This window comes from Pieris brassicae, chromosome 12 (assembly GCF_905147105.1).
Source record: "Pieris brassicae chromosome 12, ilPieBrab1.1, whole genome shotgun sequence".
In the NCBI taxonomy this organism is placed as follows: Eukaryota; Metazoa; Arthropoda; class Insecta; order Lepidoptera; family Pieridae; genus Pieris; species Pieris brassicae.
Genome location: NC_059676.1, coordinates 9,012,748 through 9,038,190, shown reverse-complemented (window position 1 = coordinate 9,038,190; position 25,443 = coordinate 9,012,748). Strand labels below are relative to the sequence as shown.

Sequence of the window (25,443 nt, the reverse complement as noted above, 5' to 3'; positions counted from 1 at the left end):
TCGTCAGTAATTTATTCAATAAATTATGATCAATATGACGCTGTGTTCATGGCTTAATCGTGTAGGCATCCAAGTTAATACGATATTTTGGTTCGTTAATTCGAATGCAATTATTTGACAACAATACAACCATGTATTGATGGGCTTAGAACCAACATTCTTGTATATTCCTGATTGATGACTTAACGACTATTTCATCATTAAAATATAGCTTTAGTTACTAAACATAGATCTCTCTTACTCTCTTCATGAACCCGCTCATACTCTGTTAAGCCATATACTCGTAGTACAAGTAACATTTAAGAGACAAATGCCGCTTAAGCACTTAGAAAATTTAAATTACTATATTAATATCTCATTGCCCGAAAATGGAAGTGGATGGATCACACTCTTCAGAAGGATAGAAGTCACATTGCCAAGCAAGCTCTAGACTGGAATCCCCAAGGCGGAAACAAGACAGCCTTTACCAGACCTGACAACGAAGCATGAGCGTAAGAACCTGGAATGGCCTGGAGAGGAGTAAACCGTCCATGATCGATCAGGGCTGTGTTCTACGCTGAATGCTCTCTGCGACAGATATACATAAACATCATACATAATTAAGAAATACCTAGGTAACACTGAAAATGTTTAGAAAATGAAAAACTGCTTTATGTACGAAGTTGCCAATACTTTTATTGTTTTTCGAAGTAATCTCCGTTCCTCTCTAAACATGGTCGCATTCGATGGAACCAGTGAGAAAAGCAGTGGGCCCATTCTTAGGCATTTGCGTACGCTTTCACCGCATCTTCAGGGCTCGTAAAGTGACTACCTCGAATTGTATCTTTAGTTCTTGGGAATAAATGAAAGTCGCAAGGCGCCAGGTCAGGACTGTATGGCGGATGACTCATTATCTCAACACCTGCTATGGTCAAATATTCAACAGTCCGTTATGCGGAGTGCGCTGAACCATTGTCGTAGTGAAGGAGGATTCTGCTCCGAGGGCGCTGCAGTCGATTTTTTTCTAAGTCAACAGGGAAACAACGATTTACATACCATTCTTCAGTAACTGTCCTTCCTTCATGTCGCTAAATGACCTTTCCAACCAAAGAATGAGGCAATCATATGTTTCCTTGACTTCTTCCTTTCTTTACCTTAGTTGGCTGATCCTCGATAGGAAACAACCACTGAGCTGATTGTCTTTTGGTTTCGGGTTCGTAGCAATATATCCAGCTTTAATCACCTGTGACGATGTCAAATACAGAATTTGAGTCACCGCCGTTGAACTTATCTTACATTTGGTGACACCTTTCCATGAAAAGTTGCGTGTTTCTAGTCGTCGGTTAAAGTATGGGAAATCCATCTGGTACAAAGCTTCCTGACGCCTAAATGTTCGTGTAATATTTTTTGAACTAAACTCATACCAAGGTCCAGGCTTGCCCGTATCTGCTGATAGGTCACTCTCTTATCTTCCTCTATCATGCGTCGAACAGCACTGATGTTATCTTCAGTAGTCGCTGTTACAGGACGTCCCTCATGCGGATCATCATTGCGATTGCTACGTCTACGTTTAAACTCGTTAAACTAATTGTAAATAGAGATGGGGCTTCATTAAGAAATGCTAATCGCAGCCTATCATAGCTTTGTTGTTGAGTAAGCCCACAATGAAAGTCATAATAAATCATTGACCGAAAATTTTCTCATGTTAGGTTAATTTTCACGAGAAACAAGAGTTTTAGATTTGCCGCCAATTCACAAAAACAAATGACAAATGAATGCAATATACTACATAAGGTTACTTAAGAGTTCTAAAATCGAAATATATAAAAGTTTTCATTAGCAATGTTTCTAACTGGCCAGTTCAAAACATTTTCAGTGTTATCCACGTACATCTGCGATCAATATGGGTTGCATATCCGGCGGTGTACTTGCACTTGCAAAGAAAAAATTGTGAAGAATATCAACCAAGGGAGCGGTAGCACGGCTGTTGGACGTACACAGGTGGCAGAGCTGGTTCAGTTTATGAAGAAGATGTTAATGGCAACAAATTTCAATTATTTATTTATTTCTATAAGTTTTCCAACGCTCGGCACACTTAATCTGAAAGTGATGATGAAAGTGATAAGTACTTATAGGCAAACATAACAAACACGAAGACTAAAATCAAATAAAATTATAAGAATAAAAAAAATCTAACTAACAACTCTTATAATATTATAATATAATAACGATACGAACGCGATAAACATTTCACATGTGTCTATGTACGTAATTGTCAATTACCACGTCATAGAAGCGGACCAATATTTTTACATTTATTACACATTACATTTATCATACGAGTACACGAGATAAGATCAGGCGTTATGCTTTTTGGCTTATTATCAGTAGTAGAGTAGAGAATGTCGTAAGTTGAAAATATATCTTAAATTCCATTGTTTTATGTACTTGTATTCGGATTTTTACTCTGTAAAACTCAAAGTCAAAGTCAAAAATCATTTATTCGTATATGTAAAACAATGTACACTTATGAACGTCAAAAAATAAATATACCTTAAATGCCTCATGCCTAAAAAGTTCTCAAATCAAGGGCGTAGAACGGAAGAGAAGAACTGGAAATAAACTCTCCGCCACTCTTTTTAATCGCCAAGTGTTTTTGTTTTACACAACGTTTGTAAGGAGCTGCAACCATTACACCATGTTCCTCATGACATCTTAGGTAATAAATAATAATAAAATAAATTAAAAACAAAGATTTGTCAAAGATCCTCTATCAGCAGAAGGTATGGTGAAATAGGAGCACGCACTTACATTCTCGTGGGAACAACACGCAAATACATAGTCGAAATAACTAAATAAATATGCTTCCATGTATGAAATATTCTAGCTTAAAATTTAAATGACGTACATTATTGGCGGATCCCTTACCTTAAATTTATTATATATATGTATATATATATACATTTTTTTAACAAAATAGGGGGCAAACGGGCAGGAGGCTCACCTGATGTTAAGTGATACCGTCGCCCATGCATGCATCGCCAGCCCTTTGGCATTGAGAGTGCGTTGCCGGCCTTTTAAAAATTCCTGGTCATAGTTATTGTGTGGCTGGTTATAAATATACTTTTACTGAAACCATTTATCCTTCCAATTCGAATAATTCAAGTCCACTTTGAATATGAGGAACGATCTAGATTCGCGGTCAATGTCGTGACATTTTGATAATGTTATCTCGTCTGCTTATGTTCAGTACGTATCGAACCGGAAAATATATTGACGGATTTATTATACTCGACACAAAGACGAACTCTCTATTTTATTCACCATAGATAACTTCGTTCTACCATTTTACCCCAATAATATGACTAAAAAATATAGGACGCATGTGGCGTATGACACCGAAGTTTATTGTCGGATATTATTCCCAAAGACAATTTAGAAAATATTGTTCGTTAATATATGTAGGTGGTCCCAAAGTTCTGTCACTGGCACATTATTTTTAAATTTCGAAGAAGAACATGAATAAAAAAATAAGAACATTAATTTATAAAAAAATATTGCATTCTATTTTTAAAACAAAAAACAATCTCTTTCCGTAATTTTTCACGATGGAGACATTAAAAGAAAACCGAAAAGCTGTTATTGCGTTGCACCGCTGTGGGGACTCGCCGAGTATCATTTTCAAGTTGCTCAACAATTTAAATGTAACCCTATTGATAGCTGTACAATCAAGTCTCCAGTGTTGAGTTTCGTTTCACATGTTTTGAAATACACGCTGCTTGAAATATTATAATAATTAAGAGAAAAATATAAAATGTACGTTTCGTTTAACGAATTTCAATACAATACACAAAAATTATATTTAATTTTTTTTTTATACTTAGACGCAACTCTGAACCTTGGAAGGGTTCCGATCAAGGTCCCCGAGATACCTACATAATCAGTATCATCAAATTCAGGCGACGTATTTCTAAATCCAACCCGCAATAAGGCTTAAAAGATCGCGGGTGTTGTTAAAGCGGTACCCGAAAAACCTACACCGTGATATCCTTTATACGGACGAAAAATTAAAAAAAAGATATTGAAGATAAGAATGTTCGCTAGGAGTTCTGATGAAACTGGAAATAAAGTTCCGAGTGTGCAACATGGATATCATCCATCATCAGTAATGGTCTGATTGGAAGTGTCCTATTACGGGCCAACTGAGGTTCATTTTTGCGAAAAAGGCGTCTAAAATGTACTAAGAGACGGTTTTGGACCGGCTTGCCAAAGACCTGCCCAGCACGCTAATTGCGGGACATCACTTCGTGTTCCAGCAGGACTCTGCGCCTGGACACAAAGCCAAGACCACTCAAGCCTGGTTTGAGCGTCAAACCATCGACTTAATTAGATATGAGGATTGGCCTTCCTCCAGTCCGGATCTTAATCCTTTGGACTATACAATTTGGCAGGTTTGAGAGGAAGGTCTTTGATAAATCCTATAAAAAATTTGCGAGTCTGTCATCTTTAAAAAAAAGCAGTCACTGAAGGCGCTTAAGGGCCTGTATTAAGAATAAGGGAGGTCAATACGAACAATTTTATATTCCTATTCCTTTAATAATTTACTATAAATATGTATATTTATAGTAAATTATTTACATCATCATCACACATACATCACTCATTAAAAACAGATCAGTACTTTTGTTTTTATCATTATTTATATTTATGACAGACCTTTGGGACCGACTACGTAATTGCATTTAATACGTTGTATTACCACATTGTAGGACAAAAGAATGTAAGCGAAATAATAAAAAAGGTTCGTTGCTAAGTAACGAATTAATGCAATTGCAATTAATGCAATTAAGCGGCCTACGTGCCTACGTGTGCCTATACTCTCGGCGCGTAACTCCGACGATTTAGGGAATCGTCACGCTTATAGAACTAAGAACGCTTGAGTGAGCAAAATTTACAGCCTTGGCTCATTAAGTCCATATGTAATGTATAGATAAATAAATAAAAAATTTCGTAAGCCACAAAAATCAAGGGGGATTTTTAGTATATCTAGTAACTAACAGGGGCTTATATAATTATGGGGTAATTTACACTGCAATTAAGCAATACCATAAGTAAATAGAAAATATTCTAATAGCCATTTCTGTCTTAATATTTTTTATGTCATACCTATTGTTTAAATAACATTATTCATAATTATCAGCGTTTTAGGGTCGAAGGTCAACATTGGACAACTACGAGTCGGAGGTCAAATTTAGTTTTGAATGTAAAATATTTTTCAAAGAATTACCATTACGTACTAACGTGGAATAATTATGTCCTAAACTTTGCTTCAAAAATTCATCAAAACTTATTAGACATCTTAAACGGCTGGACTGATTTGAATGAATTTTTCTGTATGGGTGGCGCCCAAGATGGATTAGATACAAAAGCCAGATGGCGCAGTAGTCGGTACTTTCAGACTTTGTTTAATATGCTTATCGCTTGAAATATTAGGTCCTTACATATGAAATTGGCGTATTTCGTACTGGCCACTTTAATCACGATGTTCTCCTCTTTGGTAAGGAATTCCAAATTCAAATTTGTACAGCTATTTACTCATGTATTTGTGCGTCGATGACCGTCTCATTCATTTGTTTTTTTCTGTTTGCGTCACTCATTTTACAAAATGGAAAACTTAAAGTATCGCATTATTTACGAGTACGAGTTCCGCCGTGGCACTAGTGCTGCGGAAACGACTCGAAGGGTGAATGATGTGTATGGCGGTCATGTTGCAAAAGAAAACACAGTTCGTCTTTTGTTCCAACGTTTTCGTTCTGGAAATTTCGACCTCCAGAACAAGCCCCGTGGACGGCCTGAGACCCAAGTTGATAATGAAGTATTGAAGGCTATTGTGGAAGCGGATCCATCGCAAACCACGTCCGAGTTAGCTGCAGGCTGCGGTGTTAGTGATAAAACTGTTTTAATTCACTTGAAGCAAATTGGGAAGATTAAAAAGTTTGAAAGGTGGGTACCTCACGAATTGACTGAAGCAAACCGGCAAACGCGCGTCGACTGCTGCGTTACATTACTGAATCTTCACAATAATGAAGGTATTTTAAACCGAATCATTACCTGTGATGAAAAATGGATTCTTTACGATAATCGGAAGCGCTCAGCGCAATGGTTGGATCCTGGCCAGCCAGCCAAATCCTGCCCCAAGCGAAAATTAACCCCAAAAAAGTTACTTGTAAGCGTTTGGTGAACTAGTGCCGGTATTGTTCATTGCAGTTTTCTCAAATCTGGCCAGACTATTACGGCTGATGTCTATTGTCAGCAATTGCAAACCATGATGGAAAAGCTAGCGGCTAAACAACCTAGGCTGGTCAATCGCTCCAGGCCATTGCTACTTCACGACAACGCTAGACCACACACTGCACAACAGACGGCTACCAAATTAGAAGTTCTTCAATTGGAATGTCTAAAATATCCTCCGTACTCCCCGGACCTTGCTCCAACAGATTACCATTTTTTTCGAAATTTGGACAACTTCTTGCAAGGGAAATTTTTTTACCTTGATGGGGCAGTCAGAGAGGCAGATTTTATTGATTCCCGTCCGACTGTTTTTTTTAGTATAGGGATCAATGAACTACCTATGAGATGGCAAAAGTGCATAGAAAACAATGGTTCATACTTTGATTAATTAAATACAAAACTCCCATACAAAACGCCAATTTCATATGTAAGGACCTAATGTCATGCGTGCAAGACAACGTCTGTAAGGTTCCGTGGGGTAAGATTACAAATACAGCCATTTATTTAAAATAGTGAAATTTTTTGATTATATCACCCCATATTAGTTTAAAAGTAGCTTCAGTCTGACAAAACATCGTATAACTAGTTATGGATCATATTATTTATTATCTACGAATATTTCATTTCTGCTTTGAATGACCAACAGCGTAATCATGAGTGACATGAAATTCAGGTTCTATTTAAATGAATATCTACAAAATTTAACTTACAGGGGTCTGAAACTGGAATTTTATACCAGTATCATGAATATAACGGGAAAAAGAAATATAACATATTACCATCTACAGTATACCACGATGTGGAATATAATATTGTAGTTGTAAATAAATAATGAGTTTATCGATCTTTGATCGCTAAGGTACTGCAAAAAAATCTAGTTCTTTCTAAAACGATTCCGTTTTGAAATTCATAAAAAATGCGATGTTGCAAGGTTAAAGCATGACCCATTTTGTAGTTTTAAACTTTACATAAATCATAATATAATAATAAGTTCAGCGTCAGCAGCAGATATTAGTCTTTTCAGAGGAAAAAGTTATCCCTGATAAAGAATTAAATAAATTATATGAAGTTTTCTTTGTTTTATAATTACTATGTACTACTATTTCATATATTTTTTTTTTTTATAAAATAGGGGGCAAACGGGCAGGAGGCTCACCTGATGTTAAGTGATACCGCCGCCCATGGACACTCTCAATGCCAGAGGGCTCGCGAGTGCGTTGCCGGCCTTTTAAGAATTTGTACGCTCTTTTCTTGAAGGACCCTAAGTCGAATTGGTTCGGAAATACTTCAGTGGGCAGCTGGTTCCACATAGCGGTGGTGCGCGGCAAAAATTGCCTTGAGAAACGCTCAGTCGTGGAACGTCGGACGTCGAGGTGATACGGGTGGAATTTTGTATTTTGCCTCGACGTCCGATGCTGAAACTCAGCTGCAGGTATTAATCCGAACAACTCCTCTGAACACTCTCCATGGTAAATGCGGTAGAAGATGCAGAGTGACCCCACATCTCTACGCAACGCCAAAGGATCGAGCCGCTCGGAGAGGGATTGGTCATCGACGATTCGAACCGCTCTTCGTTGGATACGGTCAAGTGGAAGGAGCTGGTACTGGGGAGCCCCCGCTCAGAGGTGAGAACAGTATTCCATGTGGGGCCGTATTTGCGCTTTATAGAGTTGCAAGCGGTGGCCCGGAGTGAAGTACCGTCTCGCCTTGCTGAGCACACCAAGCTTTTTGGAGGCTAATTTAGCCTTTCCCTCCAAATGACCGCGAAACTGAACGTCGTTCGATATGTCAACGCCAAGTATTCCGATGCTGGCTGTGGCTTCAAGAAGAGTGTTTTCGAAAAGAGGAGTAGCGACAAAGGGTATTTTTTTCGCGGAAAACGCGCAAACTTGTGTCTTCTTGGGGTTAAATTGGACTAGGTTTAGTCTACCCCAGTCCGAGACTCCACGTAAAAGAGTTTCGACTTCAGACACTAGTTTGTTCCGGTACTCATCGACAACTGCCCGAGAAATACCTGCCCGACCAGTGTAAAGAGTATCCCCAGTGCTGTCGTCCGCATAGCAATGAATGTTGCTAAGTTGCAACATGTCATTGATATGCAGAAGAAACAGGGTCGGGGACAGAACACAGCCTTGTGGGACCCCAGCATTCACGGGTTTAAGGTCGGAACATGCTCCGTCGACGACGACCTTGATGCTCCGATCGGCTAGAAAGCTGGAGATCCAGTCGTATAATTTCTCAGGAAGCCCGTAGGCTGGAAGCTTCGAGAGCAGTGCTTTGTGCCACACCCGATCGAAGGCTTTCGCTATGTCCAAACTAACCGCTAGTGCCTCCCCCTTGGACTCAACTGCCTCTGCCCATCTATGAGTAAGGTATATTAGAAGGTCACCAGCCGAACGACCACGACGAAAGCCGTACTGATAATCGCTAATCAGCTGGTGGCCCTCTAGATAACTCAAGAGCTGGCCATTAATAATGGATTCCATTATTTTGGAGAACAAGGAGGTTATTGCGATTGGGCGATAGTTGGATGGATCAGAGCGATCGCCTTTTTTAGGGATCGGATGTATCGAAGCGGTCTTCCAGCACTTCGGGACAGTGCCGAGCGAGTACAGGTACCGGAAAAGGCGCGTCAGGACCGGAGCCAACTCAGGAGCACATGTACGCAGCACAATTGGAGGGATACCATCCGGCCCGCTCGACTTATGAATGTCCAAGGAAGATAGTGCTCTGCGAACAGCACGTTGCCGGAATGTGATTTCCGGCATTGAGTTATCACACCGCGAAATCGCCGGTGGTGATCTCCCCCGGTCATCCAAAGTCGAGTTGGACGCGAAGAGACAGCCCAAGAGGTCGGCCTTCTCCTTCGCAGTGTGGGCGAGCGAGTCATCCTCTCTGTGCAGCGGTGGTATCGATGGCTGACAAAAATTCCCTTGTACAGCTTTGGCGAGAGACCAGAAGGCTCGGGTCCCAGAAGGGAGTTGGGCCAATCTCTCGCCAAATCTGGCGATGTGCTCTGACTTTGCCTTAGCGATTTCCCGTTTGAAGGACCTGGAGGCTGAGTTATATGCTTTTTTATGTTCGCTGGTATTGGCATCACGAGATATCGCCGCTTCCGCCCATGCATTAAAGCATTCTCGCTTTCGACGCGATGCCGCCTTGCAAGAACGCTTAAACCAGGGCTGTGACTTGCCACCGATCGGCACCGCAGAGAATGAAATAAAAAGTTCCATGCCCTGCAGAACCACTTCGGCGACAGAGGCAGCGACGGAATCTGGAGCTTCCGACGAAAAGCACATAGGCTCCCAAGGGTAGGATGCAAAGAAAGACCGCATCCCATCCCAATCTGCTGACCGATAGTGCCAAATAGGACGACAACCCGAAAAACGGGGCCGAGGAGGGCGCGTAGTAGGCACAGTACTCCGGACCACACAATGATCCGATGAACCCAATGGCGGGTCAACAGAGACTTGATAGGTCTCCGGATGTGAGGTCAGCAGAAGGTCCAACAAAGAGGGTTTATGACCATCCACATCTGGTATTCGCGTAATCGCAGGGACCATTTGTGACAGGTCGTAAGCTAAATCAAAGTCGTGAAAGGATCTTCCCGCGTGATCGGTGGTTTCCGAACCGAGCCAATCGGCATGGTGAGCGTTAAAATCGCCAAGTATCACGATTTCAGCGGTAGGAACCCCTTCGAGCAGGGAATCTGTAGCCATTTGGATGTGCTCAATGAGTCGCTCAGTTTCGGTATTTCCGCTATGGGACCTATACAGGCATGCGTAGAATCGCGGATGGTCATCGCAGTCTACGCGCAGCCAGAGGCTAGATAGGTCCCTTCCTTCAAGCGACCCGAGGCGACGAGAACAGATATCCTCTCTGACGTACACGCAAACTCCCGCCCGCGGCACAAATGAATGTTCCAATTTGTACCCCGTGTAGGAGAGGTAGGAAGTATCAGCCGGGAAGGATATCTGAGTCTCAGTAAGGAAGAATAAGGCCGGCTTCGCAGTTTCGAGGTGAAAGTGAACCGCGTTAAGATTAGAGTTGAGCCCCCTAATATTGGTAAAGTCCACTGAGAGCGTGGAAGGGGATGCCTTCGGTAAATTCTTCCGTTTGCCCCGAGATCGAAACCTATAGTTTTTTGAGCAGTTTTTGCCCACCCCAGAATACGAAGGGCAGCCTGTGCATCCACCACCGAATACTGATTGTTCCGATGATGGACGCTCAGAGGGGGATTCTCCACAGCGGAAACGTGTGGTACCCCCCTGGGGTAATCTCTGTTTAAACTGCATCTTCATATTCTGGGGGGGGGGGGGGGGGGAATTGATGGGATTCACCAAGGTATTAGGAAAATTTTGTTGACTATGTTTTTTTACTATTTTTAAGTTTAACTCCTCATCAATCCTTATGCAGTATTACTAAATAATAAACATATTAACAGTCTTCAGCATTTTATATTCGGAACACCCATTGGAAATGAAATTTAAATGCATTCCGAAATATTTACTGTTACGTTGGAAATTTGGCGTTGACACCTACATACAACTTTAGCCTTACATTGACATATTAGATTTGACAGCTGACAAAGGTTTCTAAAATTAAAAATCATAATTGAGCGAAAAGATGAAATCATAGGTCAACAAAAAACTGGAATTCTGAATGTTCAATTCTTTCTAAATAAAACCAAGTGATAGAAGATGAAATTATGGCTGATCGTCTCCGTAGATTCGCACAACAGGTCAAAGATAAGGTACAAATTGCACAAGTGAATGTAAATAGCCGGGAAAGAGTAGATCAACTGGTAACCAAGTATGTACCTGCCGAAAGAGTTTCTGCTATCGCTAATAGATTTAAACAAGAAGCAGTCGTAAACAAAGTGAAGGAAATTGTAAATAGATATGAGAAATTCACTGGTATCGAGGAAATTATGGCGATTCAGAACACAGTCGTGGAAGCTCAGGTTTGTTCATATCATTTTCTATATTTTAAGTTATATTTGTAATTTATAAGTATCAGAAAGAAATCTATAGTCATTTCTTAACACAGACTTTATACCCGGGTAAATTAAAATGAATTATTTTCATTTTATGATCTTAATGGAATCAAATAATATGTATGTTTTAATGATATTACTCTATTACCATCATAAATACAGTTTAGCTAAAATATATGCAGTTATGTAATATTTATTATTTTGGATCTCATTTTATTCACATAACCGTTGGATCACTGATAATCTTAATGCAATATATTTCTGAAGATAGTAGTAAAAATAAATGAGTATATTTTATTTCTTATAATGCTTAAATTTTTCAATTAAATATTTATATTTCATTTCTGTAAGCACTCACTTATTACACATAATTGAAATGGATACCAACCTGATCATAGGCTGCAGTCTGTTTTATTTGTATGAAATATTTTTCTCAAATGGCATTATACAATATGGAAATGCAGGGGGGTAAAATAAAAAACCTAAAAATAAAAACATGAAATCCTGAATTTAATTATCATATTATTTATAAAGTAATATCTTGATACAATATTACAGGAAAAATTCATGACAGCCCAAGACAGACGTCGTGAACTCGGGCGTGAGCTGGCACAAATTGAAGCAAGATTAAAGGAACTTCATGCTGAAATGCAAAACACTATGAAGGGTGATGAGAAATACTTACATTTGTGCACTGAGGAACATAAGGTAAAATGACGACAACAGCCTCACAACCTAGACTCCAACAAAGAGTACACATGTTGCATCCTTTATCTGAATTCTTTTAATGGGGCTATTAAAAGGTAGTCAGCAAAGGTGTCAAAGGGTTCTTTTTTACTATAGGATTGTGAAATTGTAAAAATCTTAGTGAGTTAGGAAATCTAAGTCTACATAATGTGTATTAAATATATATTATTTAGTTAAATTATCATACAATTCATTCTTAGAAGTTGGAATATTTATGTATCAGTATGTTGCTAAGTTTAACCTATGTATAATATGTATATTCTTTTACTTGTATCTTACAGCTTATTATCCAAGAGCGTGCAGCCCGCACTCTCTTCTCAGAAGCAGAAAGAGAGGAAAGAGAACTTTTTGCAACTATGTCAGCAGCAGTTAAACTAGGACATGAAAGAGAGAGGGCTCATGCTGAAAGAAATAAGTATTGGTATATAGTTGCTTCTATATTTGGTAAGTTTTAGTACTAAATTTTGTATTGATTTTGAAATGGTTGTGCAAATTTAAGTCATTAAATTTTTAATCAGATTCAGTAATTATGAAATCTAAATTATCAATATTCAGAAAGTTCAAATGGCATCCATACTATTTTCAATTGTACTACTACTACACTACTTACAATTGTATTATATTACTAGGATTAATAATATATTTGCAGGCACTGCACTTGGAATCGCTGGCTCTACAATAAACAACAGACTAAAGATGGCAGAGTTTAGAGATATGATGGAACAACAAATGGCTAGAAGTGCAAGTGTACTCTATACTATAGCAGGGGGTGGAACAGCAAGTCGGGCTGATATCACTGAAGCTATGAAGACCGAGTTTGCTTATCAGGTATTTAAACAATGCTATATTCGATAAATAATAATTATATATAGACTGTGGTGCATACTTATGTATGTAGCAATCTTTTGAGATGGTTATATTAGACTTGGGAAGTCTAGGCTAAACTAGGCTTCTAGGTTTGAATACAAGAAAGTGAATATTTATCTATATTATATATAAATGAATATTTTTAATATATTGAATATTTTTCTGTTGTCTCAAAATTAGCTTCATCATCACAAGTCATCACACTAAACTTTTAATTTATAAAACCATTATTCATGTTATTATTAACCAGTTGATAAGAAAATTGATTAAATATCTATTCTCAATGTTTCAGGAGCAACTGGCACAAAATTTAACTTTAATGCAAGATAATATCAACAATCTAGTCAACAAGCAGGCATCGTTAATAGGTTTTTTTTTTAAATTACTATTTAGAAAGTGAATGTGAGATTTTTTAAATGTTTTTTGTGCATACTTGAATAATTGCAAAAACAATATATATACTCTGTGCTATTTAGTGTAGTATTGTCTGTGAGTGTGCTTTATGAATATGTCTGTAACATTGAATATTTGGTTAGTAACCTAATTTTTGTTTGTATGCATGCCAAAACTTTAAATATGTTATAATGTTTATTTATGTATTTTCAGATCATCTCCATCACCAGGAGCATGTATTCGAAATTCAAATGAGGGAATTAAAAAAGTTAGTTGTGGCTTCCGCTCAAACAAGCGCGAAATCTGACGCAGAACTAGCAAAAGCATTATCTGTGGTTCATCAAGATTTAGACGACGACAAAGAGCGCGAAAAAGTAGTTCCAGCTACTCTAGAAACAAATCAAATTTTAACGGCAGTTGGTATTCTTATGTGTGTAGTTGTCATTTTCGGAAATATTTTTGGACGTGTAAGTTGATTCGGTAGACAAGAAAACGATTTTCTGACTTCATAACTGAACTGTATTCTTAATGTGATTTTGTAATCATATGTGTATACTTAGCATTTAAATTAGAAATCTGGGCATTCAATATTTAATTAACAATATATTGCATTTTGCTTTATATGCAGGTATTAACTGCTTAAACTAAGTAATATAACATTAAAAGTCTAATATTATATTAAAATATTAGGGCCATCGCCCAACAATATTTTCATGTAAGGTATACGGTACTTTTAACGCCATTGGTAACAGGACAACAGTTTAAAAAAAACGAAAACTACAACCTCTTTCAATATACATTTTAAAATAAAAACTGTCTTAAAGTTTAATTTTTATTTAGTATTTTGCAGGAGAAGGAGTCCTTAAATCTTCTTGTGATTTTTTAAAGTACATACGTATTTTAATTCGAATTTCCTAGATTTTAATTTTATTCACCAAGGCTTGTTAGGTTAATTAAATAAAATTCATAAAACAAGCGTTTTTTAAGGCAGTTTTTGGCAACACTGTGGAGCCAGCTGTCCACTGAAGTGTTTCCAAGCTAATTCACTTTGGGTTCTTCAAGAAAAGAGTGTACCAATTCTTAAAAAAAACCCGCAAAGTACTCGCGAGCTCTCTGGCATTAAGTGTTCATGGGCGGCGGTATCACTTAACATCAGGTGAGGCTCCTGGCCGTTTGGCGCCTGTTCTATGAAATAAATAAACATTCTAAAATTTCATTACACAGCTAACAATTTTATATTTTCATGTACCTATTTATAAAAGGGTTATTTTTGTACTAATATGTAAGGATATCTATGGCTTGTTTTGTTATATTTGATTTAGCACAATAAATTATCTTTGTTAAATGTATTTTATTTTTTAGTTTGAGCATTGAGATTGTTATGCAAAATACAGCAAATCAAATAGATACCAGTTGATACTAGTATAAAATACAAATTTTTATATTGGCGAAACTTGAATCATTATCATATAAAAAACTTTTTGAAGTTATACTTGTTCTTTATACATATAAAATGAGAGTACATTTTACGATGTACGCTCACCATCACAAAAAAGGACAACTATGTAGAAATATTTTTTTGTTTCAACTAGATAATGCGTTATAATAAACCTTTATTTACACTCAGTGTCGTTTTTTCTACAAACGTAGAAAAGGCGAAAGATAAAAGATTTTTAACTCGTTGCACCAAAGAAGTTTTAGAGCATAGTAACATTTCTTATTTTATTCATTTTTCTAATGTTAAGCATGCTCCGTTCTAGGCCCCTTTGATCAGTTTTGATTTTAATACTACTGTAATACTAAGTCATAATTTGTAATTCAAGGCAACTTTGAAGAATGAAACAAAACATTGCTAAAACTGTAACCCGCACCATGCTACAGAACATGGAATAAAATGATTTTAAATTGCTATACTTAATCTGTAGTATTAAGAGACTGTTTTCTGTGGGGCTAAATTTATCAAACGTCAAATCCGTAGTCTGTGAGCAAAACAAAATTGTTTGTAAAAACATTAAGTTTATTTTCCAAGTGGACGCAAATTAATATATTAATGTGTATTTGAAGATAAGTTTAATTGTAACAATGCAGGAAGGTAAGTAGTGGATTTATGTAACTTACTTTTAGTCTTTACGTTTAAAATTTAATATAATTTATCCATTAGAAGTAACTGGGGTGTCGCGAAGTGGTCGTGTTAGGAAGAAAAGCTCCAAGTTGATGGACTTTGAGTCGCCCGATGATATTGAGACGAGGTATAGACGCCAGACTCCCGTAAAATCCTATTCGGGTTTTCGGCAAGAGGAAGAACAATTTCCTGAAGCCCAACAAAAGCCAGTAGAAGAGGGAACTGCGTCTGGCAGCGAGTCTGATTACTATGAAAATACCGCTGAAAATGCTGATAGGTAAGTACTTGTATATTGATATTGTAAATGCTGTGAGTTTTTGATATATTTCTAGCCAAAACTACAGCCAAAAATGATTTGTAGACATTTTAATAGTAACATTGTATTTTTATTTTTCTAATTCCTGAATACACAAATAATCTAGCTTTTTATTATCATAATTGATTACGGATTCTTGTAGAAATTTGGTATATAAAATATACTAATAAGTAATATTTCAGTATGGAAACGGATAGTTCTGGGTCTGAAGAGGGGTCGCCACGTACCCCAGCAAACTCCTTATACATGATGGAGCGTGGGAGTAAGAAGAAACTGATTGTAAAGGATGGAAAGGTTGTTGGAAGAGCCAAGGCACAGAGAAAAGACAAAGGTAAATACAAAGATTTATAATTATATTCTAATCAACTTTTTAGGGGGCTATAATGTTTTAGATTACTGAATTTTTTAAGTAAAAAAATAAACTTGATATCTGTTAGGAACAATAAACAATATAGTTTAGAACGCTGGTACTAGAAGCTGGCAGTTAGCGTAAGGGTTGGTGAGTTCCACTACCAGCTTGTAGTTTTTAGGCCTTAAGATATTATTCATATAAATTAGTAGATAGATTTATGCAGCTGTCCAGTGTTGGATCACTAACATTGGACCATTAAAGGAACATTTAAACCTCCACTTAGTTTCCTCCTAGTTTCATTTCAAGAGTATGACGGTGATTTAGATTGAACCATCATATGCTTATTAGCCAACTACATAGATTCACTTTTATATAATTATCTTATGTAATAAAACATTTTAAAAATTTAACAAGTGTAAATGATCAAAATTAAAAAACAATTAGGTTGCTTTTACATCTGCAGAAGCAATTTATTTTAATGGTTTCCGGTGTTCATTGTATAGGCATAAAACACATTATCTTCTGAATTTTAGGTAAAACCCGTATAACAGCATACATGATGTGGGCAAAGGAGGCCCGTAATGATCTTCTACGAAAGCATCCTGATATGGACTTCTCAGCTATTTCAAAACGGCTGGGAGAAATGTGGGCTAATGTATGTTTTCAAGTTATACATTATTTATATATTCATAAATATATATCTATATTCATAAATGGTTTTTAAATAGTTCCAATTGAAACACCCATAGAAAAAGTTAATATATTTTCTCTCATCACAATACATAGACATATCATTTAAATAATATTATAAATTTAATTTTAAAGATTTGATTTTATTGTGCAGGTAAACTACAATGAGCGTTATTTGTGGAAACGAAAGGCTAAACGTTTTGCCATCATGAAATCGCAAGAGACGCAGGGAGTTACCAAAATCATATCAAACCCCAGTAAGTGCTTACCCACTTATATGGTATTTACAAAACATATTGCTTTATTATTATGTACTTCTAATAGTGATAAATCTTTTGTCCTTGTCTTTCTTTATTCTCTTTGTCTCATTCCTCATTTATGAAGGCCGTGTTGGTATCACTATGTAATATTAAGGCCTGTAAGAACCTTAACTTATTTGGTCCAACGAGTAGGCTTTAGTGTCTCGCCTCTCACTTGTACAATCTTGTCTACTTGTCTTTCTCACTTACCAGGAAGAATATTTAGTTCATGTAGCTGTAGTTCCTCTTCAGTGCACTCGCTCTAACTATTCTCTTTCCAGGTGTGACCCCAGTGCGTCACGCGGGTCCGGGTCGTCCGCCCAAACATAGGCCGCAACCCACTCACACTACCCCACCGCAGCAGGCGCTTGTTGTGAGTATTGGTTTTTCTTGGGTGATATTTTGACTAGCTTAAATTACTTCGTGTTTAATCTAAAATGACGTTGTTACATTCAATTTATGTTTAAACATGGCCTCAACGGATATAAACGCGTTTTTATTACATTATTTACATAACTCTATGTCTCTTACATAACTCTATGTCTCTTACTAAAAATATACAATACAAAAATTTTAACAAAGCAGCTTTTATATTGGGATCAAAATGGGAGCGAAAAGAAACTATAACTAGTCTCTTAAAACTTAAAAAAATAAGATCTTAATTAAGATGGAAATTATTTTTTTAGCCGGTCAGTACAAGCAGCGGTGCCAACAACAGTGGCATGTACCGGGTCACGGGCTGCGGGGCTGTAGAGGTCGCTGCTCATTTACGGCTTTTGGGAGAAAGTCTGGCCATCATCGGGGAGAGGCTGAAGGAACACGAGGTATTTTAAAACCTCCAAAGCAATGTTTCCCTTCGTATATGTTTTGAAAATTAGTTCGTTAACAATTTCCTAGAGATTTCTTCCTAAAACCTATCATTAAAGTCTCTTAAGGAAACATTTTTTTTTAATATTTAAATTTATGTATGTCAAATAGGGGGGCATAAGAATTTTAGACTAAAGTGGGGATTGGCGCAAAAAAAGTTGGGTAACTCTAAAGCTTTATTACTGTACAACTCTCTTGTATAAAGTGTAAACTTTCTGACGCTATAGAAAAAAATACAACACATACACATGCACGTCGATAAAAAAAGTATTTACATTTATTTTCTTATCTGAACTAAAGTTTTTTGTTTGAATAAAAAAATCATTTCATAATTCATGCTAACCGTGAATAACTCTACGCTAATTAAATAATAAACAAAAATCATAAAATATTGCTAAAAAGGTTTTACTACTTACACTCACATATAAGGCGGGAAATTATGAAAAATAATAATACAAATGCTTCAATCCGTTTAAAAAGTGTTTTCTTAATGTCTAAAAGCTATGTTAACAAAAAAAAATGTTTAGGAAAAATTCAATTAATTTTCGTGCCTTAAAACCCATAATTTTCTTAAAGTATTTTGGTATTTAGACTCCTCTTAACTGCACTGAAGTCGATTCCAATTATTTTTCAGGGACAAATTGCCGTATCGGGATCTGTGTCCGTCCTTCTGGACACACTTCTATGCTCGCTGGTCCCGTTGGTGGCTGTCACTAGGGCTGTTCCGGCTATAGCGCCCCCTGCCGCTCTTTTACAGGACACATTACACAATATCGCATACATTATGCCTGGATTGTAGGTTAACAATACATTTTTAAAGTAATAGTGTTTTATTTGTATAAAATAGTGTGTCTTACCCACCCTATGGCATTTATTATATTTCTTCAATAAAATAATGACCTAACAGACACTCCTCAGTGTTTATTTATTTATAAAATTATCTGTAAGTTATACATATATGCCGCCGTATAAAAAGAGAATGTCAAAGAAAAACAACCTGTCTATACTTTTTATTAATATTCACAATTCAGTTGGTTACAATAACATTACAATTTCCAGTTATAATTAAACTATTTATTTAATTATCACAATGTAAGAATTACAAACCAAAGATTAGCTAATAAATTGTGACCTACTAGAATCACTACACGGATTAACAAAACCCGGAATCTTCTGATACAAATACTTAACCGATTTTTATATTTTCAGTAAGGATACTTTCTATTTAATGGTCTGTCAAATGCAACAAAATATTTTTTTTAAGTTAGCATTCAAAAATTCTACATGAAGATTATGGCAACATTCATTTTTAAAGAAAGATCGAAATTCTTATCGGAATATACAATAATTTTTGAATAAATTAACAACAAAATATTAATTTAAGTAATCTAGGTTAGGGAGCGTTCAAGTATTACGTCACGCAATTTTTGGAGATTCTTGACCCCCCCATAAAACGCGCCGTAACGTTTCTGTATTCAATAGTAAAACACCTAAAACTTACCATTATATGGTGTTAAATACAGGAAAGTGGAAAATAATATTAACCGTTAACGCGTAATTAACCCCGCCCCGCATCGTAACGTTTTACAAGAGGACGCCCCCCCCCAAATCCGTTACGTAATAAAAAAATGGATTCTGTTATTCGACTTATGTCACCCAGCAACTACAGAGAATATACATACATAAAACAGATTAAACGATTGATATCATAAACTTATACTCGAATATTTACAATTGATTCAAAATAAAACTAGAAAATTGCTTTAGATTTTGATAGCTTTCAAAGTTTTACGTTCATAAATAAAATAAACTAAAACAAGCGGCCATCGTGGCTGAAAAGATGTCAAAACAACATATTCTTAAGGTGTTATTATCGCTCCAAACGTTTTCCTAAAATTCTATACTGTGCTTATGGAACCCTATATTTTTTACGTAACATTATTTTCGCATAAAAGCAGTGGTATTTTGTATATTCAAGCAAAAGTGGGTTGCATAATTAACAATGCGTTAACATTTTTTATTATGTAGTTACAATATATAAGTATTCAATGAATAATGTGCTATATTCACCAGTCTTAAAAATAAATCTATGACAATAATAATGATACGAAAATATTCACTAATGACGTCACAACAAAAATATGAAAATTACAAATATTGGCAGTGAAGGCAGATAATACTGAAACAAAGAATTGTAGGTTTTTTAAACTTCAATGGTCCCGAGGAATAACTCTTGTCTATTAATGAGTTTTTATTAGTTTCTATAATTCTCAGTTTGGTCCTTCGAGCCAGATAAATTTGTAGTTAAATTATGAACTAAAGACATTTTTGCTTTGCTGTCTTAAGTGATTAGAATTACATAAAAAATTTGTAATATTTAGTTGCCTCTTATATTACAAGAAAATTCAATTATTCTCTTATACCCATATATCAAAAAATACTGCAATGATTCAGATGAAACCGAGTCAAAGTTGGAATATTTAATGGATACATACCAACTACAGTAGTCGTCCCCTACAATTTGTCTCCCCGCAGTAGCAGTACAGAACTTTCCCGGGAACCGATCCGATGTCATAATTGTAGTTCCAGGTGAGCTCTTTGCCGGCCTTTATGTGCGTGCTCGCGAAGAACGCAACCCACGGGAATCGCGGATCGTGTGTGTCCACGAACACGTTTTGCACGAATACGTTTGGGCAGCATGAGTGCTGGAATCAAAAGTTACTCCACTTTTACTATAAAATTGTGTGTTCTAACTCCTTTGTAAACTACCTAACACAGGTGGTGAAATGGTGAAGTAAACTGAGCACTGTATGTAAAATATATTATACATATATTTTGTTGAAAATGTATATTAACATAAATTTAAGCCAGTTCAATAAATTAAATTTATTGTCCTGTAAAAAGTTTTCAAATATATTTTAAGAACTTGCATAGCAGCTGTGTGCTTTAAATAAAAAGCTCACTCACGTTAAGATATCGTCCAATGTTGCCTTGCACCTTAGCGTCCATGATGTAACACGCCTCGTCCTCGCCGAATAATTTACGAACAGATCTATAATACACAAATAGTGTAAATAAATACACAAATTTTATTTATGCTCTCAAACATCACACAGACAAAGACGGACACACAATGTTGATAAAAACCTCCCGATTAAATCATCGCCCGATGACAATTTGATATTTATATAATGGTTCAGATGCATATGTATTAAAGAATAGTGCGTGCGTACAAAGTACACATGTAGGAAGTGAAACTTATTTATAAATTCATTATTACTAAGGTATTAGCCCCAATAGATGATCATGTACCAGCATATGTCCACTCCAAGTATTGGTATATCTATATTCACACTGTTTACACACTGTATACGTGCTAATAAAAAAATGCATTTACTGCACAAGACGTTATGCGACAGAATTGCCATCTAAAGTTCTAATATGTAACTACTAAACGAATGCATCAACCAATAGCGTGTATTTTTCTGGATCTCCCTCTCTCGATCTTTCTCACTTGCTTGCTTTCTACTGTCGCTCCATGCTTCATGCTACGTTCGCCCTTTCTCACTCTCTCTCAATCGCTCTCTCCCTTTTCTTCGACAAAAACGCTGCACATCTTTGTGACGCTACTATTATTATTGCTTTTATCCGTTAAATTCTAACCCTTATGCGCGTAAAGACGTTTCACTTAAAAAATGTTGAATCGATAATTGATTTTTTTAAATTGAACCACCAGTATTCTGTATTTATGAGCAATAAACATACAAAACTTCTTTATAACATTAGTATAGATATAAGCAGCCAGTACAGCCAGCAAAAAATCCTCGTAATAATATAAATGTACTATACAAATAAATTTACTCACCTATGCCTAGAAACAAAGTCACCCTCCCCCATCCCAGCTGCAGCTGTGAAGCGGGACGGCTCACGAACTGTTAATTAATTATTAATACAATTAATTTAAAAAAAAACAAGTAAAAAAACTTATAAAAATAAATAAATCAATGGCGCTACAACCTTTTAGGTCTTGGCCTCAGATTTATGTATATGTTTCATGATCGTTTGTGAATCGAATAGGCAAGTAGGTGATCAGCCTTTGTGCCTAACGCACGCCGTCGACTTTTTAGGTCTAAGACAAGCCTGATAAATGCGCACATAGAAAGAAAATCCATTGGTACACAGCCGGGGATCGAACCTACGACCTCAGGGATAAGAGTCGCACGCTGAAGTCACTACACCAACACTGCTCTCAAAAGAATTTATAATTAACTATATTTTAGCAGATTTTAATATTAGCGAATATTTTATTAATCCAGGTCGCAATCTACTGGATCAAAATTTCGAGAAATTATCAAAAATACAAAATATAACTTCCATCTACTAAATTCAACATCAAAAAACACAATTTAAACCCAACCAACCTTCCTCATCATCACTAATTGTGATACATCCATCTTCGCCAGTCCCTTCTTTTTCCGTCTCATCTTGTTTCACTTCACTCTTGACCGACTTGTTTTCTTCTTCCATCTTTCGTTTTCTTAAACGCTTACTGCAAGTTAATAAAGTCACAAATGAAAATATTGCCAGTTAAAATTGACAGCGGTGTTGCTTGTAACTGGATTTTTCAATGTGTGCGCGGAGTCAACGAGACATAGTGGCACTTACAAAACTAAATTGTAACCTTGATAGTGGGTGCGTTGCCGGCTTTTGGGGATAAGTATGCTATTTTTTTTAAACAACTGGAGGTCGTATCTTCGATGGAAGACCGTGAGTCGATTCCACAGTTCGTATCTGTGTCGTGATCATTCATCATCATGTCTGTGTGTGGCAGACCACAAGCGGCTTCTTGGATCTAACGCATGCCTGTGTCCTCACTATGTTTGACTTCACCATACGCGAGTGTTAAACGCACACATAGGTGACAGTTCAAGGGGTTAGAACTTACGACCTCAGGGAGGAAAGGCCAATACAGTTACTGCTTTTTACTATTGCTACTGAATTATTTGACAAAAATAAGAAATAATTATCAGTATTTCAACTGCAAATATCCCGAACAACTTACTTGAACTGTATGGCCTCAGGTATGGGTGAGTAGCCAACAGGTTTGAACTCTTCATCCTCGCTCTGAGTCTTCGTTTCCTCTTCTTCTTCTTCCTCCTCTTCACTCTCACTCTCTTCAGATGTTTTATTACCCTCTTTCTGTAATTGTTCACTTATATAAGTCCCCAAATCTCCGAATTCTTGGCATTCAATACAAATATATAAAAAATTAACGGAACACAGCCCACGGACGAATAAATACGGAGTTACATTCGAGAAGTGTTTTGACTTTGAACTTTTTTCGGAAGCTTTTTGTCCCTTTGTATCCAGTATTACTAAAGTCAAAATGTCACTTAAATTAAAATGTTGCCGTAACTAAAAAGCGTTGGGCGAAGAAAGTGCGTTTTGTGAGTTGCTTATAGTATATAGGTTTGCGTAGTGTATGATGTGGGTGTGGTTGGTGTTTGTTCTAAAAAGTCAGCATATTGCTATAAAGTAATTGTCTAAAAAGTAAAAGTTTTGTTTCGTTATAAAATTTTGAATTTAAGTAGCGAATTTTCAGATTAAGTTCTAATTGTATCTATGTATATAAAAATGAATCATTTGGTCAGGGCATCACGCGCGAACGGCTGGACCGATTTCGCTAATTCTTTTTTTGTCGTGTTTGTTATTGTCAGGAGAAGGTTCTCATGAAAGAAAAATTAAGAAAATAGCGCGGAAATTAGAAAATTCAAGAATATTCATTAATCATTAAAAGTAATGCTTCGATCGGAGTTATTATATTGATAAAATACATATAAAATAATTGCAGTCGCTAATTCTTTGTGGCATTAAACTTGAAAATCCATGTTTTTCACATGTTTTTTATCGGAATACCAACAAAACTATTTATGTACGCGCCAGAAAAACAAACAAAGAATGTTGTATATCTTACAGCATTTTCGGTTAATTATACCAATTCGAATAAATATTCATAAACATATTCATAACTTTAAATAAAAAAAAATCATTTTATCAAAAAAGAAACAAAACACAACGATAAAATGTTCGAAATGCTTGTAAGTGACGCTTAATACGTTTTAATTTGAAAACACAAAGGAACAAATGCTATCTATAATAGGTTACCTTATCTAAAGCCTTAATGGATTCCGGGATATCTTCTTCGTAGCCTTCCTTTGTCTGTTCCACGACTTCTATGTAGTCCAACTCGGCCAAGTATTCGTCGCCCTCGTTTAAACCGTCCTAAAATATCATAACATTTTTATATTTATTGGATTTGTTTTTAGGAAGATCTCTAAAAAGGCACTTTCTACTTTTACTATTATTATTATTAGCTTTATTGCTGACACCTAGTGTTATGTATAAACCTTTGTTTTAGTTACATAACCTAACTTAATCTAATTATGTAACAGATTAGATGTGCCGGTTTTGATGTTGTCTGCACATGGGCGGATCGCGAATTTGTGTTGCTCTGGACTAAATTTTTCAACATAAAATTATTTAACAAGCAATATATTATTACTATTCAAGGATTTATCATATTTTTAAGAACTTTTTTTTTTACTGTGAAATCCTGAAACTTGTAACATTTCCATCCATACTTTACTAACAAGAATATAAAACTTGCTATCAACTGCACTTAGGGATATAACAAGAAAAAATATTAAATTTAAATTTAAAAAAAAATATATAAATCAATTATAAATTATGAATAACAAAAAATTATACTAATAAGACATCATCTTCATTAATTTCTAATTCGAATGAGAATTCACGTCAAAAGCTGGTTTCTTGCATCGGCTATCTATGGAGCCTCGATGTTTCGATTGGTTTGTGACCTGTTTGTGTGTCCACCACACTGTTGTAAACTTCTTTTTTTATATCAGATTATGTATACAATAAACAAATATACATGTAAACTCTGTTATGAAATGTCTTTTTAAGATATATTTAAAAACCATCAAACATTTGACCGTACTATAACATTATATGCAGTAGAAAATATTCTGTAGCAATCTGTTCTACTCACCAGGTTGGCAGTAGCGTCTGTAAGTAGATTTCCAACGTAAATACAAATAAAGCAACCCTTGGGAACATCATTTAATGCTCGAATGCCCCAGCCGCGATTCGGAGTTTTAAAAACCTGTATGAATATTAAAAAAACATATTTTATTTTAATTAGACTAGGCACGTAACTGCCTATCTGTGAGGCACATTCATACCTAATCTTACCCTAAATGCTGAGGAGTTGTCATAATCATAACCTAAACTGTGTAATTTTATTGAAGAAAATGAGTTTGATGACCATAGCATGTATTCTGCTATCAGTCTTGTTTCTGAATCACCCTATGCCTCCTGTATATTATATATTTGTAATTTTACATTTCTATAAAGGCTTTTAACGTTAAACATAAAATTGAGTATACACGAAAGTGTCGGAACCATTATAACAAAAGTAGGTTTGCATAACATTCTGCTTCGAAG

At 36.1% G+C, this 25,443-nt stretch overlaps 3 protein-coding genes across 3 annotated transcripts in view; 2 read left to right on the top strand and 1 right to left on the bottom strand.

Annotated features, from left to right (window-relative positions):
• Positions 1-10,894: 10,894 nt before the first annotated feature.
• LOC123717468 (mitochondrial potassium channel-like) lies at positions 10,895-14,622 on the top strand. Its single transcript, XM_045673467.1, has 6 exons — positions 10,895-11,233; positions 11,825-11,974; positions 12,295-12,457; positions 12,663-12,841; positions 13,173-13,248; positions 13,487-14,622. Exons 1-6 carry the CDS (start codon positions 10,979-10,981, stop codon positions 13,747-13,749), a joined length of 1,086 nt encoding a protein of 361 aa, XP_045529423.1. The 5' UTR covers positions 10,895-10,978; the 3' UTR covers positions 13,750-14,622.
• Positions 14,623-15,263: 641 nt separating this feature from the next.
• Positions 15,264-18,776, top strand: LOC123717161 (HMG box-containing protein 4). The gene is made up of 8 exons (XM_045673019.1): positions 15,264-15,365; positions 15,435-15,672; positions 15,894-16,042; positions 16,597-16,718; positions 16,908-17,010; positions 17,334-17,425; positions 17,739-17,876; positions 18,554-18,776. Exons 1-8 carry the CDS (start codon positions 15,356-15,358, stop codon positions 18,716-18,718), a joined length of 1,017 nt encoding a protein of 338 aa, XP_045528975.1. The 5' UTR covers positions 15,264-15,355; the 3' UTR covers positions 18,719-18,776.
• Positions 18,777-19,487: 711 nt separating this feature from the next.
• LOC123717140 (histone-lysine N-methyltransferase eggless) overlaps positions 19,488-25,443 on the bottom strand; it is a 30,451-nt gene continuing 24,495 nt past the window's right edge. The window contains exons 28-35 of the mRNA XM_045672980.1: positions 24,989-25,102; positions 24,085-24,201; positions 22,982-23,118; positions 22,341-22,468; positions 21,785-21,851; positions 20,887-20,971; positions 20,415-20,624; positions 19,488-20,098 (exon numbers count right to left, since the gene is read on the bottom strand). Coding sequence (XP_045528936.1) covers positions 20,418-20,624; positions 20,887-20,971; positions 21,785-21,851; positions 22,341-22,468; positions 22,982-23,118; positions 24,085-24,201; positions 24,989-25,102 — 855 coding nt within the window. The 3' untranslated portion in view covers positions 19,488-20,098; positions 20,415-20,417. The remainder of the gene's footprint in view (positions 20,099-20,414; positions 20,625-20,886; positions 20,972-21,784; positions 21,852-22,340; positions 22,469-22,981; positions 23,119-24,084; positions 24,202-24,988; positions 25,103-25,443) is intronic.

What these genes read in the sequence shown, in the direction of transcription:
- LOC123717468 (XM_045673467.1), top strand. Translation starts at nt 10,979, where the DNA reads ATGGCTGATCGTCTCCGTAGATTCGCACAACAGGTCAAAGATAAGGTA. An exon ending in ACACAGTCGTGGAAGCTCAG is followed by an intron (nt 11,234 to 11,824) that starts GTTTGTTCATAT and finishes ACAATATTACAG; the next exon opens with GAAAAATTCATGACAGCCCA. An exon ending in TGTGCACTGAGGAACATAAG is followed by an intron (nt 11,975 to 12,294) that starts GTAAAATGACGA and finishes TGTATCTTACAG; the next exon opens with CTTATTATCCAAGAGCGTGC.
- LOC123717161 (XM_045673019.1), top strand. An exon ending in CAAAATCATATCAAACCCCA is followed by an intron (nt 17,011 to 17,333) that starts GTAAGTGCTTAC and finishes TTCTCTTTCCAG; the next exon opens with GTGTGACCCCAGTGCGTCAC. An exon ending in AGAGGCTGAAGGAACACGAG is followed by an intron (nt 17,877 to 18,553) that starts GTATTTTAAAAC and finishes ATTATTTTTCAG; the next exon opens with GGACAAATTGCCGTATCGGG.